This window comes from Misgurnus anguillicaudatus, chromosome 18, assembly GCF_027580225.2.
Source record: "Misgurnus anguillicaudatus chromosome 18, ASM2758022v2, whole genome shotgun sequence".
Lineage (NCBI taxonomy): Eukaryota > Metazoa > Chordata > Actinopteri > Cypriniformes > Cobitidae > Misgurnus > Misgurnus anguillicaudatus.
Genome location: NC_073354.2, coordinates 32,838,073 through 32,860,910, shown reverse-complemented (window position 1 = coordinate 32,860,910; position 22,838 = coordinate 32,838,073). Strand labels below are relative to the sequence as shown.

The window sequence follows — 22,838 nt, the reverse complement described above, 5'->3', positions numbered from 1 at the left end:
CTATGATTGTGTTCGTCTGAAAAAAGATGATCTTATACATCAAGGATGGCTTGCGGGTGAGTAAATCATGGTGTAATAAAAAATTTTGGGTGAACTATCCCTTTAAATAAAAAATATCCTGGCTCTTTTCAGCTTTCCAATGGAATTGGATAGTGCCCCATTTTAAAAGCTCTGAAACAGCACACCCATTCATCAAAAACAAATGTAATAACTTTTACATACATTATTTAATATTTTCTAAGGGGAACCAATGTATGGCTTGAGGGTGATTTTTTTATTTTGGGGTGAATTATATTTAGATTATATTTGAGTTTTACTCGGCAGCAATTGGTTAAACCGACTCACCCCGATTTGTGTCTGTCCTTCATCATAGGCCCCATGTCCCTCATGGACATGCTCTGGTCATAGCTGGGGTCCACGAATTTGAAAACATGAGTGCCTCCGAACTGCACCGTCGCACCGCTGCGCAGAATCGTAGTGTCTGAGATTCGCTGTCCATCCACGAACGTCTCCGCATCCAAACTGGCCGGGGTCACGGTCACCAGCCCGTCCGCATGCATAAGGTCACAGTGGTGAGGCAGAATGCCAGGTCCAAACAACTATAATGCATACAAAAAGAGGCAGTGTTTCACTCTAGCAAACCACACACATCCCATGCAAAGTTTAAGTTCATGCTGTTCTCCATTTCTGATGTTAATCTGGAGTACCTATAGAGTAGTCTTACATCCTTTATATCTCTGAAGAGTCTTTAGTTTAATAAAATTTATAAAAGAAAAATTAGCTTTACCGATTCTTTCCGATAACGTACGAAAAATGCAGAAGGAGGAGTTACTACCGCGGGAGGAGCGAGTACGAGTCATGCACCACTTTATACAACACTGTTTAACTTATGATTCACTACATGTTCGTGTCATTTATATAATATGCACGCACCTATTTCCAACATAAGACAGAAGTCTTACTTACCGCATGCAACTCATGACCTGGTTGGGACTTTTCAATGAAGTCCAGCGCATCATACACACACGCAAAACACCGCTGCTACCCCGGATATTAAACTACATCCATTGTTTCCATAAGGCTGGCTTTCTTCTCCTTACATCCAAAAACACACTTCTTTCGTGCCATTGTTGAGTTTTGAAATTAAACAAAGCTGTCGCGTGATGTGATGTTTAAATGTTCTAGCATCTCCCGCTGATTGGCGGGTGGGCGGGGTTTTCCGGGGGAAGTGCCCATAAAAAGAAGTGATACGTATAGAAACCTCTAAAACGTCAACTGGACCCAAAATCGAAAAAAACTTTCCGAAACTTAACGAACTCTGGCGAAGTGCATTCGGCACAAAAACACCCTGTAACACGCCCAACTGCTTTTTTGACACTTTGCCTACATTTAGCACGAGGAAAAAACTCTATAACTGTGTTAATAAGTCAGAATGCATGAAATACCATTGAACCACCCCTTTAAAAATCACAAAGGCTTATGAAACATTTGACTTTTTATTCGACTCATTTGCATTTTCCTCACCTGGATGTTTCCATCTTCACTTCGGTCTGATCCGACCTCGGTGACGCTGTGCTGTAGTCTGTAGAGTTTGGGTTTGTCCCTCGAGTCTGAGCCATCTGCAGGGCAGCCACAGAGCGTGAGACACAACAAAAACTGCTTTCACTAGTTTACAATGCGAATATTTTAGGTTTACTCCTTGCCAAACATGATTCTTCTTGAATACCACACAATAGAAATGACACATTTTTTATAAAGATCACTGAAACAAAAAGTCACCTTGGAAAGTTTGGATTATTATAGATGATGATGGAAAGGGTTAGATTAGGATTTTTAAGGGTAAATTAGTAAAATGGTTTGATAATTATGAGCTAAGCAAATGTAAAGCGCAGTAAATAGGGCAGTGAAATGCTGAAATAATATTAGCGCCCAAATAGCGACTAGTTGAATGATACAACTATTCAAGTTAGAGTAGAAACAAGTATAAAAATGTAAATAGTCAATATTGTTGTAATTTTTTGATTATGAAAAAATAGTAAAAAAATAAGTATAAAGTGTGTTTACATAAAAGTCTGGGAACTTTTTACAAACCCAGGAAAAATCCCACAATCACATCTAGTGCCAGCCACATAATTCAAACCTTACTTTGACATACCCAACGGGTCAAATATCATTTTGCTTAAGTGTCTGTGGATTCCCTTACAAAGTATCTGTGTGTTATAAAGAAAGCGAGAGAGGCAGAGCTGGGGAAGAGGGGTGGTAGGTGCAGGTAGGTTTGTGTTACCTTCATGATGGCGGTAGTAGTAGGCATAGTGACTTCCTCGCCCTAGGACAGGACGCATGCACGGGAGCCAGGGGCAGAGAGAATGACGCCACACGCACCCACACACGCCAACAACACACGAGAGAAAGAGAGAGAGAGAATAGGGAGAGATAGAAATAGAGAGGTAGCCAAAAAGTGCCAACCATAGCAAGAAAGAGAAAAAAGCACCATAAGCAAGTTGTCAGTCCTTCAGCTCTCATACACACCAGAGATGAGTACATGTCCATCAAAACTCATTTTTTCTAGATCCACAAATTAAAATCTATAACCGTCATGATGACAACTAACATCGTGTCTACACCGGATACGCCGCAAACTAAAGCACTACAGTTTAAAAAAAAATAAATCTTTCTACACTAGGCAATACAACACACATTCAGATGAATGCTTTTCAGTTGTATGCTAAAGTTTTAAAGGGCACCTATTATGCAAAGTCCACTTTTACAAGGTGTTTGGACAATGTGTGTGTTGGCAGTGTGTGAACACAACCACCATACGTTGAAAAAAAAACACTTGCTCCTTGTTTTTTTAATCACTTAAAACAAAGCAGTCTCATTAGACATGCAGTTTTTATGCTCTTATCATTGTGAGGTCACATTGAGAACGCTCCGCCCAGTTACAGTCCTGCATTACCACAGTTTTAACCCTCAGCGAGTTGTACTCTGTCCACTAGATACTATTGTCTCAGACTGTATTAATCTGATCTATTTGAACTGAAATCCTTCACGTCTGTTTGTAAGGAAGTAAGGAGCTGGAGCTCATTTGCATTTAAAGGTACAGACATTAAAAAATAAATTATCTCTTGGCTACTTTGCGCTGAAACTTCACAGACACATTCTGGGCACACCTGAGACTTATATTACATGTTGTAAAAAGGTCATAATAGGTGCCCTTTAAATAATATTTTCATAAAAATTCTTATAAAAATTTAGCAATTTATTATTGATCCATTTTCCAATTGCTGATATCTGGCTTCTTGATCCTACTACATCCTGAGGTGACACAGGCTGCGTCCGAAATCTCTAAAATGCCACCTTCGGAGGCAGCATTCCTATGCAGGAAGGCATCAACGCACGTCCGAATCCAATATTTGCTTTACTTCCTGATACCTTTATCGTCTTGTCCCACAATTCTATGTGTGGCAGTGCGCAGGGAATGCGATCGGAAAAATAAAAATGGCGGGCAAGAAAGTGTCTGGATCACAAATTTAGTGTAAATTAAGTTATGTTTTCACTTTTTACACCTTTTGATTGCATTTCTAGTGAGAAATTAGTATTGCAGTTGTCATATATGGGATTAGTTATCACAAAGGCGCTCTCTTTGTATCCACCTTATGAACCAGTGTGAGGATGAAAATTAAGAATTGGCTAGAAATATGAAGATATATTCAATCAATTCGTGTTGTTGATCGGAGGTGACGGGTTTCAATGCGCAAATATAAAAGCACAGAGACATACCAGTATCGTATCTTTACAATGGGAAAGTTAGTCGAGAGTTTGTACATGGAATTTACCAAGACTTCGTGTTTTTACCTTTTCAGGGGATGGTTTAAAATGTCTTATACCACGGGTCTACTGAATGCTGCATTCTGATTGGCTGAGAAATGTTCTATGGGTGTTGATTATTTTTCTGTAAACCGCACACCTAACTTGTCAAATGGCTTAAAAATAGGCACCAGAGCAATGTTTGTGGTAACCGTGGTATAAGCGGAATAATTGACTCCGGTCCTTTGAATTATTTGAAAATAATGCACACCTGCGGTGTAACGGCACTCCGCTTCGCGTCGTGCCGCATTGCCACCTTGGTGTGCATTGTTTTCGTATAATTCAATGACCCGTCATCAATTATTCCTTACACAACTGTCCCTCTGGTGCGATTTTTTTTTAAACGCCAATTTTTAATGGCCTTGTTTATGGCGACACGCCGAGCTTCACGCGGTCCGACACAGCAGTATCTTTCTCATTCAACACATTGTAAAATATAATTACATCGCTTCTTACGCACCAGGTGGAGGCATGAGCTTATGAAATTATTTGCTTACTTTTTAAAGTATTTGCTTTTTCATTTAAAACATAACAAAAGTACACGCAAACATATTAAGAACTATTATAAACATTAACTAAGCAGATTATGTCGCATATATTCTGTACTGTAATCGCATTTTTGTAATAATGTATAGTAGCAGAATAAATAAATCAGCTAAATCCACATATTTTTATTAGCATAATATTAGTTGTTTTTAAACAATTATTGTATTTATTGTTTACTGGCAGTTCCTATGAAAGGTTTTACTGGATGGATTATACAGATCATGAGTGCATGTGCGCCACATACACATTCAGTTCTTGTGCATGGATTACGGTTAAAACTAATGTTTTGTAGAGATTTACTGCATTTGTATTAGCTATTATGGCAACCCCCAACTGCACAAATTACGTCGGTCTTCCTGGATTTCATAATAAACATAAAAACAGCCAGTCAAAACGGCACACTTGTGTCCTTCACAATAGAGACAGAGCGCACTTATGCAAATTTGAAAACCACGCCCACCGGGAGGGGAGACGCAATCCAACCGTCTCCATTGACTTTGTATTGCGAGAAGCCGCCTCCTTGTAATTTCTGGCTTATAACAAAAAACTGAATAATGCCTAAAAGCTGCTGTGTGACAATATGTACAGCTAACAAGCCAAAGAACCCAGAAATACGTTTTTATAAGCTGTCGTGCCGTAAAACCCTTTAAGGAGAATAAAGTGGATCGCCGACTACGTTTCCCCTTATTGGACGCAGTTTTACTAATAGTATTACTATGAAAAGTTGCCTGTTTCCATTTTTGTGTCTTTAAACGCTCGTTTTTGGGGGTCGACAGCTTATAAAAACTTATTTACAGATTAAACTTAAAACAGAATAATACCTAAAAGCTGCTGTGTGACAAGGTGTACATCTAACACGCCAAAAAAACCAAATAAGTTTTTATAAGCTGTCGACTTCAAAGAACGAGCGTTTAAAGACAAAGAAATAGAAACAGGCAACTTTTCATAGTACTCCTATTAGTAAAACTGCGTCCACTAGGGGGAAATGTAGTCGGCGATCCACTTTATTCTCCTTAAAGTCTGGGTTTTACGGCTCGACAGCTTATAAAAACTTCTTTCTGGGTTCTTTGGCTTGTTAGCTGTACATATTGTCACACAGCAGCTTTTAGGCATTATTCAGTTTTTTGTTATAACCCAGAAATGACAAGGAGGCGGCTTCTCGCAATACAAAGTCAATGGAGACGGTTGGATTGCTTTCCCCCCGGTGGGCGTGGTTTTCAGGTTATGACGCGCTGCCCTCTGTCTCTATAGACTACCATTAGCTTTAGTGGCTCACCGGAAGTCATAAACGTGAAAGCTCAAATATGGCAGCACCCACATTTACATAAAAGAACAGATGGATATATTTTTAAAGGCTTATAAAGGCTGTCCGAATACGTTTCCGGGGCTGCCTTCATGCCGCCAAAGTCATTGCCCCATTAGGCAGCGAAGTTTCGGACGCAGTCACAGTATTTCAATGTTCGCAGACTAGAGACAATCGCTAAAAAAAGTTGTGCCGTGCCATGACATCACTGGCTTCTGGTGTAGACACATGTTATTCCATACTTACTAATCATAACTCTTTTGCTTAAGTTATACAGTTGAATAGCATTGGTTATGAACAAACACCTACAGGGTTAGTTGTTAGACCGTAGCTCATGGCCAGGCAAGCAGGGAGAGGTACAGTATGCAAGCAGCAGTTAGATAGAGGCAGTATTAGTGCCAGGGTCAGATCTAAATGATGTGAAACTGTGAAAACAACATGAAGACGTTGACTCATCTACGGCAAACACCCAGCTCCGCTTTGGCATCATTTGATAGCCAACGTGAGCTTCTCCTCTCATGCGTGAATGTCAGTCTTGGACTGTTCTTCACAGTTGTCAGGTCTAACGCAAGCTTAGATCAGCATGACTGATCTAAGAACAGCTATCCTACCCCACAATGAACCCTGGGTGTCATGTTATAGTGTGTGTCACCTGGGCTGAGTTCAACCAGGTAGGGAAGTTTCTCTGGGGGAATGGATCCAGGTTGCGGTCCCATCCGGTTGTCAATTTTACGTCCTTTTCTTGGAACATTGTCTGGAGGTCGCTTTTTTAGCTGGAACACGAGGGCCTCTGAAAATAATATATGTGATGTAATGTCACATTATAGTCAACAGGGGGCAATATAAGATGGTGAGACATGCATTTTGACAAAGGTATACTTAAATACACTAGTTAAATTTTTGAGTAATAGTAAATGTACCTATGAGAATTATGCTGATAAACAATAAATATGTAAATAAACAATGTTATACTTGAAAGACACTACGATGAAGTACTCCTTGTTCTTTTACTACACTACATGCTTTCAATTTAATTTTCTTTCACTGACACTGTCAAATAAAAAATGCCCGTAGCAGTCAAACCTTTATCGCTCGTCCAGTCTCTAAGGATCTGCAGAGGACAATCGTTGTCGTCCAGGATGGTCTCCTTCACTGGTTTATCATTTACGTGAATCACCTGCAAACACACATACGTCAAGGTCAGCAACTGGTTTTGCATAACCAGAGCTCTGAGTATTAGCCTAAAGTCTGGTGCACATTGCATCCCATTCCAAGTATATAACACAATTTTGGCACGAGTGTCTTGTTGTCAAGCTGCACAAATTATGCTAGCATAGTTACAATTTTGTTCAACAATAAAGTTTGACATGATGATGCAGACTTTTTAAGCTTTATGGTCGAGTTTTCCGTGTAATTAACAGGTCATGATAGGAGAGATTTTGAAGAGATTATGTGCCAATACTACTCTGCAAAACTCAAAGTGATTGGTTAAGGTGACAACAGAATGAGCGGAGCAAACAGCTCAAGGTTGATGCTGCTGTATGAACGTTTGTCATGTGCTGACAGCCGAGATTAGACCAGGCACTCTCCTCCTCCATGCTCCCACGTAAACGTCTTTTTTCTTCTGTACCGTGGTAAACATACAGAACCGCACAATTCAATAAATCTCAAAGCGAAGAGGTGAAGCACATGTCAGCTGCTGACTTTAATCTGAAAGACAGGCCTGATGAAATATGCCAGATCCGATAAGGGGAGGTATCTGCGGAAAACGCCGGACACGACGGGGGCATTCAATCAGCTTAATAACTCGGGGTCATGCTGTAACACAGTGCAGCCAGAACATGTTAAGCTCCGATCCAAATCACAATATGCTGCTTTGCTTTGCTTTTCAGGGCATGCATCCTAACCCCAAATACGTAAACCTCATAAGTGACAGACTTGAAATGCTCTACATAGGTGGCAACCATTTTTGTAGCTCAATTAGTAGACCATTGTGTTAATAGTGCAAAGGTCATGGGTTAGATTCCTAGGGATCGCTTGAAAACAATGCAAGTCCCATTGGATAAAAGCATCTGCCAAACAAGTGCACAAGTGACTTACAACTGATGCACACACAAATATGAACCTATTAACAGTTGATTTTACTCATCCGCCATCTTGGATGAAATCTTGCATTGAATTAATGTCTTCTCAAAGGGTCCATGGACATTATATACATAGACGTCTCATAGACTGATGCTGCTTATTGGAGCTGACGTATCAGCACGGCCGCCATCTTGAATGGGTCCCCAATGCACCCCCTCTGCATTTATTTCTACTGAGGAAGGTGTATCCCCGTGTATTTTCACATGGTTTGGTTACACGTAAGTAACGTTAGTTACGATGACAAAATATTATAAATGGTGAACCAAAAGTATTGTTCAATCTTACTTTTAAAAGGTAACCCCATGCGATCTGGTATCAATACTGCACCGGTTATTGCAACCGTAAGATGCACAAAATACAGACATAGTTGCTCTCTCTCCGTAGCATAGAGTGAGGAGACGCAACCAATATGGCGGTGACGCTGGATTACGTTCCAGCACTTTGTCCAAAATAAGGCCTTGAAAAGGTTAAAAATTATTAAGTGAGGATTACTCTGTGAATCAGAAAAGTTGTGCTGGAGTTCGCTTCAAACCTGTGCAATGCAGTAATCTCTAGGATTCTCCTTCTCCAGACCGTATTTCTCCAGGGCTTCGGCCACGGCGAAGTCCGCCATATCAGTAGTCGAGAGCAGGATGGTTTTGTAGGGAATGTTGGGCTTTAGGCTATCGGCGTAGATCCTCAGGGTTCCCCCTAACAGAGAAAGAGAAAAAGTGTATTAAAATCTATGGATCTATAAAATCTATAAAATAAATGGATAACATGGAAAATATTCAAGTGATGTTCAGGAGGATTGTTACATTTTGGTTCTAGTCTCCTTCACTTCAAGATTCTGCTCGTTTTATTGTTAACCAACAAAATACCTCCTTCACAGGCTACATGACGTAAAGCAACTATATAAGGGATGCGACAAGATCTCGCAAGATTAAATGTGTATCACGAAATTAATTATGTAGACTGCATATCATAAAAAGAATATTAACAATTATAAGTTCACTATTGTAATATGCTTATGACTTGCAAATGTAATGCTCAGTTAACTTAAATAAACCCGGCTTGATGACGTATTCAGCCTGCATATGCGACCTCCGGAGGATGCAGCTTTCTGTCTGAGAAATGGCCACTGTCCTAATATCAGCATAAAGTTATGTTTCTGGCTTAACCTTTATAGTGCTAGTGAATGCATTATATTCTGTCTTTTACTGCGTGTGCTTTTTTGTTTGGGTTTCCAATAATGTTCGTCTGAAACGCACGTATGATGTTGATCAGTGTCAGATGTGAAGCGTCCCAGCAGATTAAACCCTCACTCAGAGTTTGGTATACATGATTTAATGTCTGCATGTTCTTGCTCAAGAATAACAGTGGCTGTATCATTTCTATTGTAAAGAATTAGACAAACATTAAAGATTTATATGCATTTAAACGTTGTTTGGCTAAAAGTAAGCATCGAAAGTGAAACTAACAGAAGCGGGTCCTTTAGCACCACCTGCAGCCATAGCCAAGGCTACCTACATATTACTGTAATGTTTACTTGTTTTGATAGTTTATTTGAACTTCATTATCAATTACCAAAATAATTTGTTAGGCACAGTCCTAGATGAGTTAAAACGTTTTAAAATAATGTGATTTCAGTTCCCCATTTATATATTTGATCATTGAGGATTTCTTAAAAAGTGTAAAAATCTTGCCACATCTCATTCTTGTGAACCCAATCTCGTGTCTCGTCTCGTGAATTAAGTGTCTCGTCACACCTCTAAACTATATGTACAATTTTTGTAATATCCGAAAACCACTAGCACAGTGTGACATTTCATGCAGTTGTGTACTTACATTATCCCCAAAAATGTGTAAATCCAAATACATTTCCATTTTAAATAATAGCTCGTCCCTTGTCTCACTTGTAATTGGCGCCCTTTTAGTGACTTAATATTCGCACTATCCTGTGTTTTTGGTTGTAGAAACTGTAGGCAACACAGTCAAGGGTGTCGCACGCTGGACAAAAAGCTGAGTCGTAGCCGGTGTGCATATACTCATAGAAAACAATGTGTTACATTTTTTTTAGAACGATGCGGCGCTGAGCTGCGCATCCGTTGTGTGACCCCCTTCACAAACAAACAAATGGCAGTTATATCCTACATATTGGTCCTTTAAAGTAAACTTCTGTAGTTCAAACAGTGCACAAGATTTAAGTAGTGACGTTAAATACTTCTTAAATCTCTCGTCCTCCAATAAACATCACAATTCACCAACATCTTATTTGCCATCATTAAAACATATCACTTATATTCACACCGACCAATGAAAAAACTATCCAGTTGCTTCTCTGACACAGGGTAGCATTTTCACGTATTTAACTTCTGGATTTAACGTAAGTGTACCTTTGTGTCACACCGAGTTATAAAACATCAGAAGCAGACATGTGTTATTATTCTGATTACATAAACTTGGCAAAGCACATGTCTGTCTGTCCAGGATATAAAAACTATTTAAAAACCAAACAAAACAGTTTTACGGTGAGGTCTGGAACTAGTTCCCAGACACTTTTGTTGGTTCTTTGGCTAAGGTCTGATGATTCGACCAGTGCAATGGAGATGTCTGAGGTCTAAGACTGTATAAAAAGCCTCTGGTTTAGCTCTCTAATGCCCTCAAGGTGGAACTTCTCATTTTAAAAATTACAGGTTTCATTTCCAAACACAGACACTGCTGACATCATACAGCATGAATAACACAGACACACGTGAATAAAAACAAACACTATCAACCTTGCTGCAATACTGACCGAAAGCAAACTCCGATAAAGAAAATCTAAAATTAATTGGCCATACTGTATTGGACACTTTTAAACCACACAACCATACTCTATTCGACACTTTTCCAGATCTTAAATAGACACTGTGTGTACAGTCCACAGACCTGAGTCAGGCCGTCCGTCACCGCTGCGAAACTCCTGCATCCTCTTCTCCAACTTCTGCTGTCGTCTCCTCTTCATCACCACCTCAGGGTTAGAGATGGTACGTGTAAAGCTGGTCTCTGGCATATCTTTATATACCTCAGCAGCCAACCTGGAGTTCTCACTGTTAAGAGAATATGACAAGAACAATGAAAACACAAATACATAAAAAATCATGATGTGATTTATAGGCACAGAAATGCATAGTACTGTAGCTCAACTTCACACACATAAAGGCGATTCCACAGTTTCGGTCTTTAAGGGGTGTAATGAACAATATAGATCGTATAATACCCAGTTGTTGTTATTTTTTATTTTTAGTTCACGGTTTTGTTTAAGATAGATGTAAGGAATAAAAGTTAATTTTTTTTTCCGTCCCCAGAAACTGGGGATGTCAAGGTGAGACATTCAGTGCATCTGGGCTTTTCCTAAGTCATTTCTTTCATTTCCTTGAATATAATCCTGAATTTTGGTGCATAACATTTATATTGGTGTGTCTTCTACAAAATACTACTACTAAACTGAAAGTATAATTTCCTTAATCCACCACAATGATGAAAACATTCACTAATGTTCGTAACTCCTTCTATCCAAACAGTTGCGAACGTTAAACTATGAATCTAAAGGAAACAAAGATATTATTTTTCCATGTGATTCTATCAGTAGCAAAATGATAAAACATCTTGTGTGGGTTAAATTCTGATATGCGTTGCTAAATGATAAATTGGTAATAAATGGGGATAAAACAGGGCCAGAGAGTTTGTCAAAAAATCATAACGTTCTCAGGGTTCCCAGACTTTAGTTAACTTCAAATTCAAGGACATTTCAAGGACGTTCCAGATCCAATACCCTCAAATTCAAGGACTAAATGTTGGAAGACATTTCAAGTGATGCCAGGTTACATTGTTGTTACAGTTCCCTTTCGAATTCAACCAATGGTGAGGCTTAACGACAAAGACAGGGTGACACCGGAGCTAGGAAGTATATCGCTATCTGAAATATTGCACAAGACGGCGTTACAGGGACCCAGGAAGTATGGCAAAGGAGACGCAGCGTCTCGTTCCCTTCTCAGGGAACAACAGTTACATACGTAACCAGAGACGCTTTCATGTGTCAAACACAACTATGCAAAAAAGCATTTTGATATAAATCAACATTCGCATACAGAAGATATAAGCATTTAAAGCGAACAGTTTAGCACGTGTGCTTAAAAAGTCTAGAATTATTATCATATTATCCTACACTACACAGGTAATAATATGGATTTTTTCCAGAAAACTTCTTGCATAAAACGGATTAAAGCACTTTTAAATGACCTGTATCTATGTATGTATATTTTCAAAAACGTTTCAGGTCCTTGATTTTTCCCCCCAGATTCACAAACTTTCAAGGATTTCAAGGACCCGTGGGAACCCTGTATTCTGACGCAAAATTTCCATCTCCTGATGTCTCAGCAGTTCTCAAGTCAGATATAAGATTCTCTAGGACACGCATGCTCTGCGTGGGAGGAAGAGTTGACAGGATTTCACGGATTTCGACAAATGTGGGTAAGTTTGTGGTTTCTGTCCAAAAGTTTACGAACGATAAGCGTCAATCATCATTATCGTAAAATCATATCGTAAATGAGAGTCTCCGTGCCTCCGCGCCCAGTGTTACATACATACATCAACTCAACTTTGATTAAAGTTGACTAGTTTACCATTACCAGATTTATCCTGCCTTTCACACAGCTGTATCACAGGTTTTCTTAGGATGTTAACCTGAGAAACAATGGCTTTCTCCGTGGAGATTGATTTTTGCAGGCTAATGTCTCACATACTGAGCCCTAAACTGTGGAATCGCCCATAAAGGAAAACTCTTTACAATATGTCCCAGCTAGTCACAAATCTTCTGGTTTTGTGAAAAACAACAGAAACAGAAATTAAATGCCTTGATGTGGTTAGACAAAATAATAGTTGCTCTAGTTTAGTGTATTCTGACGTGTGAGTAGTTTTAAGTACTCACTAAACACAATACTGCAAACGTGACAAGCCAGTCACAGAAACAAGCCTACCCAGCCACAAAAACACATCTTTATGCACCACTGACAGTCACAGCTGGTTAAAACAAAAAACTAGCATTGTGCAGATGTGTATCGCTTTATTCTTAAGCCAACTTTTTTATTGACTGTTGCTCTTGAGTGCTTCACAAACCACCATATAAAAGAAAGCATTTTTTCTCTCGTCAGGAATTAAACAGAAGAGAGTCTCTTTAAAGTCCTCAAAAAAGAAAACACCCTGAAGATTACTGTGTGACGGCTGGAATATCTCGCTCACCCGTCCTCACGGTTCAACACGGGCTCATCCCCGTCAGGAATTCTGGCGAAGGCCTCCTTCTCTCTCTTCTTTTCTTTCTTCTTCTCCTTCTTGGAGAGCGTTCTTTTGAAGTTCTGGATCACCCCATCCTTTTCCTTTTCAGGGCCATTCGTCAGTGCTCTCTGTTGGAGATTAATGAAATAAGACAGAGCAGGACATCAATATGAAACTTATGACCATATTCACATGGAGCATGCACCTGCACATCTTTGAAAGAAATTCAGATTTCCTTATAAACTCCTTATAATCATAAATAATCATTTGGTTACTCCATTTTATTAAAGGGCACATATTATGATTCCTTGCCATTGACAAGTTTTTACGGCAATCCAAATTTCCGCTATTATCCACCAGGACAAAACAAGTCCAAACAGTAAAAACTCTGTGTATGTTTTGATCATCGCTCTCAATCTAATCTTTACCAAAATTCGTTCACAAAAATGCAATTTTCTCAGCTTAAAATTTGGTATTTTTGAAAAACCTACACATATTTGAGAGGTTATAAAAATAGAACAAATAAAGATAGGATGATGTGTTTTTTTATTATTATTTTGAATGCAGACGGTCTGCCCTTTCATTTGATATATTGTATGTTTTTATATTTAAAAAAAAGAAATTTTTCTGGAAGTGATTAAACTTTTGTGAAAATCATAAAAATGCTGGTGCTTGCTGGAAACTTTTTTTAAACGCTGGCAGGGAAAGAGTTAATGAGACTGCTTTGGTTTAATAGGGATTAAAAAAGATGAAGTGCCAAGTGGGTGGATTTTTTTCATTATAGGGTAATTGTTCACACACTGGCAACACACATTTATGTCCAAACACCTTGTAAAAGTGGATTTTGCACAATATGTGCCCTTCAATAAAAAATATTTTAAATAAACTACATTTCTGGCTATGCCAATTTTTCCCACAGATGGAAAACCTCTGTGGGAAATATATGATTTCTTTGCCGCAAACCAATGTCTGTGTCGACTCAACAACAGGGCGGCCCATCATCCTCCACAGCGCTGGCAGATGGCACAAAAGTGCTTCAACTCAATCATAAAATGGTTGAGCTGAGAGTCACTGAAGAGTAAAGTTTATTCTCAGTAAGGGGGCGAGATGTATTTCTGATACACACAAAGTCACAGACACTTTCCCACACTTATTTTTACATTTCTTTTGGGAGCTTTGATGCACACAGAGAGAGAGAGAGAGAGAGAGAGAGAGAGAGAGAGAGAGAGAGAGCACATCCCATAACAACTTATCATCTGGATGCCACATATCTACATGCATTGAGCTACATGCGATTTTTGTGTAGATGAGTAAACTGTACAAAGGTAAATTAAACTGAATAGTGTTTTTACTAGTGAATCAGTTGGGTTAAAATAAGTGCTCGGCTAATCGCGATTTGTCGTCCTAACACTGTCAACTGCACCAATGTGAAGCCAAAAACAGACACAAGTGAATCTGCTGCAAGCATGAAGCCCCACTAAATAAAAAAATGTAACACGTTTTTGGTTTACTTGTAACCAACTTCTGTACTCCAGCGGCAACTTATGAAGACAATGGTTTAAGAGGTTATCAGAAGAGCCGAGGACTTGAGAAGCTGCTCCAAAATAATCAAGATCAGATGACTCAACAGAAAACAAACACAGAAACCCTGGACTGAACCGCCACAAAGCTACACAGTAATCATCCGACATGAAAGAGTGTGGGCGTGAAGTTTGCTCACTTTGGGCATGATGTCGTTCTCGTTCTTGAGGACGAAGCGTCCCTCTCTGTCATCTTTGTTCCAGTTGAGCTGCACGACTAGTGGTTTCTCGTCCAGGTCCAGTTTCCTCTCTTCTGTCAGAGAAAAAAATGTACCCGTCAGAATTTTGTGTCAAAGTAGATGTATTACTGAAGCTATCAAAAACTGAAGAGCTGTTTTTACTTTATAAAGAAACAATAAAGTGTGACAATAAATAAAAGCTCATAATTGTGTACAATATGTTGGTCCTTGGGCAACTTTATGTAAATTGTGTATAAATCTATAGGGAAGAGCGGGACAAAACGTTTTTGGTTTTGGCTCAATCATTCAAAAAAGATTAGAGTTTGAGTAATTATATTTTTACACAAGCAACACACACATCTCTGCTACAAATGAACATTTGAAGTTTGTTTCTTTGACAATTATACCAAACGTGATTGAAGTAATAACGTTACAACTTACCCCTAACAGGCAGGGGTTTAGTTGTAATGTTGCTAAAAATTAAATTTGCAGGCAAATATTTCAATACTATTTTGTCTATATACTTGAAGTGGATATTGTTTATATATCTGTCTATAATAGACAGGCATCCACACTATATTCATTCATCCAGCCATTTTCTAACAATAGTTTAATTATAAATGGATACAAATGTCTAAATATGTGAGAAAAAGCAGCACAATTATGACAATTTTTTTATATATGTGACCCAGTCTGTAATAAACATCATACAGTGTCAAAATCAAATTCTGAGATAATGAGCATCAAAGTCTGATTTTAGCCATTAATTTCATTATGATTTTAATCTTTGACATGCCTTATTCCATCAATATGAAAGATATGAATAAAAATACATGTGGACACACTATTTTTGATAAGACAGGCACATTTATTTGTTGGCAGCCAGCAATCATTCGTGTGTGCAAGAATTAATGTTAGCGGTTTTCATATCGTAAGTGCTGATAGGTAGTTGTAACACAGCGTTACAACTAACCCTGCTGGGTGAAAATATTTTTAAGCCTACCAAAAAGTTTGTTAAGAGCTGCAGACATATTTCAAAACGATGCTATGTTTTAGTCAACAAGACACTGATTAAGATGACATCGCATTGGATTTGGTGTCTTACACACCCAACTTAGAAACCTACTTGCACTGTAAAAAAATTCTGTAGAAATTACAGTATTAATGTACAACTAGCTGCCAGTAACTTACTGTAGATTTTAAATTTATATTATTTACTGGCAACAGTTTGTTCAAAGTTAAATAAACATGAAACATTTTCTCTTTATCTTCTACAGTAAATTACTGGCAACCTAGCTGCAAATTTTATATACTGCAATTTTTTTCAGTGTACATTCCACCAAAATACTCGTTCATCAATAACTCTCTGGAAAAACATTATACATTTCCAGTAATTTGCGGGAGATCATCTTTTGGCAGCGTGAAAAAAATACTGGAAAATAAAACGCTCAACCTTGTGCAAAAATATAAACAGTCCGTGTTATAACTAACCCGCGTTAGTTTTTGCCCCAGGCACCCCTATACATAAATTGTATAATTGAAAAGTGACACCTGCAAAATGTTTTTCAAATATTGCAGCTGGTTATGTGTATGTGGCCTATTATGTTGTACAACTGCATAGCTAGGTTTTTAGTATAAAATGTTAGTCTATAATGGTTTGAGTTTTTTTGCAAATACCCAATACACACGATGTACCCAATACAATAAAGAGCTACCTTCGAACGCATTCAAACTTTTGAAAAAAAAAATGCGTATCCTATGGCTTCAAGGCTACAGCGTAGGACCTATGCAGAACTATAATAAGGGTTTTAGTCCTAATGCTATCTTTCTATTTAGCCAGACTCACCGCCGCTGACGTGCACCTCGTAGAGTGAATATTTGGGAGAAGACAGCATCCTCATGTCAGGTCTGAACTTCTCCGCCAGCGTCTCGATCACATCCTGTGTTGTGGCTGTGCTCGACACACGGATGCACTTGGTGGCAAAGTTTCCTGCCACCCGGTCCTGGAAGTAAAAGCGCATGACGCCATGGAACTCCAAATCCTGAAAGAACAAAAAGAAAGTGAAAAAGATTATATTAATGCATCTAGGTCATTATAACTAGCATTCACTTTCAATTTTCAAGTAAATTTCATCCTTATCTATGGGTTAAGGTTGAATGTAGCAAGAGTTTACATCTGTAGCATCTGTGTTGCGTGAAAAACCTTTGTATAGCATTAAACGTGAACAGTGAACCTTTAGCCAAGGGTGATATTTGACCAGATCGGAAGGTGTATCTGGGACGAGAGGATAGCAGCTTACACTCAACACTCAAGAAAGGCTTAAAAAGGTCTTTGTGTTTATATAATTAAAATGCGATTGTATATCGTTCATTGATATTGTACAAACACACCCCAGCAATACGTGCATCAATAGGATTTTTTACTTTGTGTACACATTGATGGTGTATAATCCAATCTGATGTTTCCGGACACACCCGAACACACGTCTGCTTGTGTGTCACAGTAAGATGCCGGCTTACATACAGTACGATTTATTTGGGCCCTCAGAAGCACATCACGAATCGACCAATGTAAAAAAAATAAACGTAAACAACCTGACAAATCCATATGCAGACAATGCAGATCACTTCCACAATAATGCATTTAGTAGTGCATAAGGAATCTGAAGTAGTCGTGAATAATCATTAGCAGAAAAGTTTTTGTTTACATGAAATATGTGTGTGTACAATAATTATGTATGTATAATTAAGAAAAAAAAATATTTATAATATAAATATAATATAAATTATAAATAAATATACACATAAATATGCATGCGTGTGTGTGTGTGTGTGTGTGTGTGTGTGTATTTATACACATAATTATTATACACAGTACATCCACATATATTATGTAAACAAAACAGCATTTATTTAGGTTGTAGCGGAGATACCGGTGTGGTTTCAGCATGACAGCGACACAAAGAAACCTGCCAGTTTTGCTAAGATTTTGATAACTTATTTTATTTATCTGGCATTTTTAATCATTGAAATTTTGCTGGGTGGTTAATATAAAAATGTTCTGTGGTGTCACAGAAGACTTTAAAGATATTTAAAACAAAATTGTGCAAAACAGAGGACATTTGGCAAAACGTAGTGCTCTTTCTGGGCATAATAAAATTTACAAAAAAACAAAAATCCAGAAATTTAACTGTGTGTGTGTGCGAAAGGTATGACTACAAACATCAGGAGAACTGACAACATAGCAACCTGAACAATGGGAGTCAAGGGAGTCAAAATGTGTTTCCTTAAAACACAAAAGACCGTTTCCTTTCACTTCTAATGTGTATATACTAACTTCAGCCAGCTTGACTCTATTAGTTTACAATACTCCTGTTGTGTTTCAAGTAGAAATGTAAGATTCCTCTCTTATCAAAGTAGTTAATTTGCCTTAATTGGTGGTGGTTCTCAAACTGGGGGCAACCAGATGATGACAGGGGGACCCAGTTTTATGTCATTTTTTAAATTATTAATTTATCATAAATTTTGTGTACTCTAATTAAAAGTGCACATATTTCATTGCCAAAAAGCAATGTGTTTGCATGGTTTATGGTCACAAAACACACTCTCTTCCACATACCATACATTTTTGTAGCTCCAGATATCCCTTTCTTCCTCAAACACATTGATTTTGTACAAAACTCATAGATTTGAAAAGCGTTGTGATTGGCCTGAATACCTATGACGTCAGCTTTAAATTTGACGCTCCGTACCATGTTTGAAAGATTCGGTCACAATGCAATGCTAACAGGAGTTAACTTACAGGCTGTAAGTCCAAAGCGGGAGGAATTATGATAATGTCGGTCTTGTCCACGTCAACAGGCCCAGTAAGTAAACTGTTGCCTACAATCCGTGTGTTTGTTGTTGTCCAAGAAAAGAGATTTACGTTGGAAATGTTCCTACCTTTTGCATATCGTTAACATGTACTAATACGTACAGTGTTTCCCACAAGATTGGCAGTGATGATGTCACACACTTATTAGCATATAGGTGACGTCGTCACGTGTTTGATCAAGTGTTGGCACCTGAAATATGTTTCACTTCTACTCTTTGATCTGTCACATTATTTTGCATTTTAACACAACTGAATGCAATTTCTACATATTATCATTGTCAGACATAAAACGAGTAGACTATAAAATAGTTACAAAAAACGACCCAGTAACACCTCGTGTTTAATCCAACTGCTGCTAAAATCCTGATTTATAAACGCAGCATCGTCTGACAAAATCACCATACATTTACACTGAAGCCTTACTGCTGTTGCTCTTCTCATCAATGTCTTGTTATGAGCCCTTTTTTATTTTTAATGTGAGTGTTATTGTCGCGTATAGCGCACAAAGAAAGTATACGGAGGAACGGACATTGAAAACACCGCCACCTTTTCATGCGAGAGAGAGGCGCGCGCACTGCACGCAACATTAGAGAAAGGGAGGGGACGCGCTGGGCGCTTGCAACAATGAATTAAAACGTTTTTAAACAGTAAAATATAAATGTAAATAAATATCAAGAAAAATCTATTTGTGGCGGCCAGTGTTGATTCCGTGGCGTGGCGCCACGAGTAAATCAATGTATGGGAAACACTGACACACTTACACACCAAAGGAAATGTAAAATTGTGAACCATAATTGCTCTTTAAAGATCCAGTGTGTAGATTTTTAGCGGCATATAGCAGTAAGATTGTAAACTGCAACCAACAGCTCAATCCACAACTTACACCTCCATTTAGAAATGCGTAGAGAAGCTACGATAGCTGCCACAGGACAAACATGTCATTGCTGAGACATCGTAGTGGCAAAACTAACCCCTGAAAAAACTTTTTGTCCGTTTAGGGTTACTGTACAAACATGGCGGCGCAAAATGCCGACTTCCATGTAAGGGGACATGCAGTGTACTGTATGTAGACAAAACCAGCATATTCTGAGGAAATTCAAACAATATAGTTTTTTTTTGTTAAGATTTTATACAGCACTGATAATGTAGTTATGTATGCTTTGGGGCGCCGCAAAAATAGATGGACCACTGGCCTAAATGTAGCTGATGGACTGCAAAGCAGTAATACACAACCATATAGGTTTTATCAATGTCTGAAGAGCAGGGTATAAATAAGCTGTACACAAAATCGATCGCCATTTAAAATTAGACTGATGTGCTGTCACAAGTGGGCACATCAGACGTTTAGCAATGCCTTTGAATGTGGCTTATCCAGATTTTTAATAGTTTATATAATGATCGTTCCCAGCTGCACACAATACAAGACTTTACACGCCTGATATCATGCAGTACAATATATCTGCTCACACAGACACAGGTAGATGATGCCGCACAAGAATGTCTTTGAAGCTCTGCAAGATGATTTGCTCTTGAAGCTGCGACATACGAGCGATACATCTGAATGTTTGCAGCCTGCCGTCACACCTTTGACCTTGGATGGAGAAAACTCGGCTTCACGGTTACACATGCGGAGCACGTCTGAGCTCATAAATCAGTTATGGGGCGAGATGTGGTCTTTCATCTCTTTACAGTTTGAATTTTAGGAATTCCAAAGCGGTGTTAAAACTCTGTTCTCCCTCTCTCCTGGATGATATCATCATGCTGCCGTCTGCTCAGGCCCATAAATACGTCAACCATAACTATATTCTGCATATGGAAAAACATGTGCGAAGCAACTGGAGAAATATCAGTTGTCACATTACAGTTTTTCCTCAAGATGAAAAGTCCAATCATCAAAATGATTCTAATTAATGGTTTAATATTTAAAAACTAAAGTTTGTAAATAAAGGTGAGATCCTACCAGCAGGGGGCAATGAGAGGTTATTAGAGGTTTTATGCAAATCAATGCTTAGTTTTGACATTGACTAGCTTAGTGAGCTCACGACTTCATTTGGAGCTTGAAATGAAACAGGGAAATTTTGGTCAGGCTTTGTGGTGATCTGACCTGATCTCAAATCCAACTCAAAACACATGAGACTTCAGATGTCTCCCAATTTTAATTACAAGGGACATTTCACAAGACTTTTTTAAGATGTCAAATAAATCTTTGGTGTTCCCAGAGTATGTATGTGAAGTTTTAGCTCAAAATACCATATAGATAATTTATAATAACTAGGGCCAGGACTTTAACGCGTTAATTAAGATTAATTACACAAAAAATAACGCATTAAACATTTTTAACGGATTTTAATCGCACTTATTTTTGCACCGTGGAACATTTCTCATTGGATGAGTTTCGGCGGACCAATTATACTGGAGCACCAACTAGCGTTCATGACTTCAGACAACAACAAACCACAGTGAACATGAACGAAGAAGCTGATGAGATCGCTTTGTTTGGCCCCGTGGATGGGACATTTTTTTTATAAAAAACGAACGGATGGAAGCGTCGATAAGAGCATGGTTGTGTGTAAGCTATGCAACAAGGAATTCACATATCACCGCAGCACATCGAGCCTCAAGTATCATCTCAATGCAAAACATATAGCAGCTAGCGTGGACATTAGCCCGACTCCGAGTACAACGACTTTTCTGAACAAAAATAAACAATGTTTTGTTGCTTAAGCTTATGTATTCAGTCATTATTCATGGTATACTAAAAATCCATGTGAAAAAATAACTTCTCAATGTTCTCAGGTCAAATATTTATATGTGATTAAAATGTGATTCATTTCGATTAATTAATTACAAAGCCTCTAATTAATTAGATTAATTTTTTTAATCGAGTCCCGGCCCTAATAATAACATGTTAAAATTGCCACTTTATAGGCGTGGGCAAAAATGTGCCATTTTGGGTGTGTCCTTTTAAATGCAAATGAGCTGATCTCTGCAATAAATGGTAGTGGCGTAACTGGATAGTGCAGATTAAGGGGCGGTATTATCCCCTTCTGACATCACAAGGGGAGCCAAATTTCAATGACCGATTTTTTCACATGCTTGCAGGGAATGGTTTACCAAAACTAAGTTACTGGGTTGTTCTTTTTCACATTTTCTAGGTTGATAGCACCCAATTATAGCACCTAATAGGGGTGTAACGGTACGCAAAAATCACGGTTCGGTGCGAACCCCGGTTTTGAAGCCACGGTTCGGTTCATTTTCGGTACAGTAAGGGAAAAATGCAAACATTAAACTGCAGGTTGTTTATTACTATAAACTTTTTTTTACAATTTGTTTACACTTTTTTAAACACTTTTTTATTAAATATAACATATAAAATATATATAAAATGAAAAAATAATAAATAAAATACTACTGCAAAGTTCTTTTTTCTACATTATTTTATAACAGAAGGTAACTCTTTTCTTAACCTTCTCTTAAACTTTTTCTACTAAAACCTTGAACTAACAAATTCAATTCCTGAATACATTTATGAACAATTAGCCTACATTTTTGCCACCAAAAATGTTCTGTTTTGATTTATTTTGGATTGTTTACCTCACAGTATTGAATTGGCTATGTACCATCTCTGTATAATAAAAATAATATTACTGCTCTATGTGTAACTGCATAGCAAGCAACATGATGATATACTTATTATACACTCATTTTGAGATTAGTGAGTTGCATGCATAGCCATGATCTTTTGCACGTTTCTCCTATTCTTTGCTTGTGTCATCAATGTAAGCTGTGACTTTACTTACGAACCCCTCCGCAGCTGAGTAACAGCTGAGTAAGCCCGGGTACAACTCTTCCGTGTCCCGACCAGCTGATCGCATTGTGACAATATGATTGACGTGAGGTGCAGATGAAAAATCTGATCACGCATTCCTTATTCTCGCTGTCACAGAAAGCGCGTCTCATGAATGCGTAGCAACGAAAGACGCGCAACCTCTCACTCACTTTTGAAAGAACAAAGCAGCGCGTTGACACGCGTTTAACATGCGCTTTTA

General features: G+C 38.3%; 1 protein-coding gene across 24 annotated transcripts in view; it reads right to left on the bottom strand.

Moving 5' to 3' along the window:
* Positions 1-22,838, bottom strand: part of afdna (afadin, adherens junction formation factor a) — a 143,690-nt gene that overhangs the window by 68,351 nt on the left and 52,501 nt on the right. For 14 of the 24 annotated variants that reach the window (XM_055186699.2, XM_055186698.2, XM_055186681.2 and 11 more), the window contains exons 2-11: positions 16,762-16,957; positions 14,877-14,989; positions 13,124-13,284; positions 10,772-10,932; positions 8,394-8,551; positions 6,800-6,893; positions 6,369-6,506; positions 2,285-2,326; positions 1,525-1,619; positions 346-599 (exon numbers count right to left, since the gene is read on the bottom strand). In XM_055186699.2, coding sequence (XP_055042674.1) covers positions 346-599; positions 1,525-1,619; positions 2,285-2,326; positions 6,369-6,506; positions 6,800-6,893; positions 8,394-8,551; positions 10,772-10,932; positions 13,124-13,284; positions 14,877-14,989; positions 16,762-16,957 — 1,412 coding nt within the window. The remainder of the gene's footprint in view (positions 1-345; positions 600-1,524; positions 1,620-2,284; positions 2,327-6,368; positions 6,507-6,799; positions 6,894-8,393; positions 8,552-10,771; positions 10,933-13,123; positions 13,285-14,876; positions 14,990-16,761; positions 16,958-22,838) is intronic. The other 10 variants (XM_055186682.2, XM_073856342.1, XM_055186685.2 and 7 more) reach the window with 3 other exon arrangements.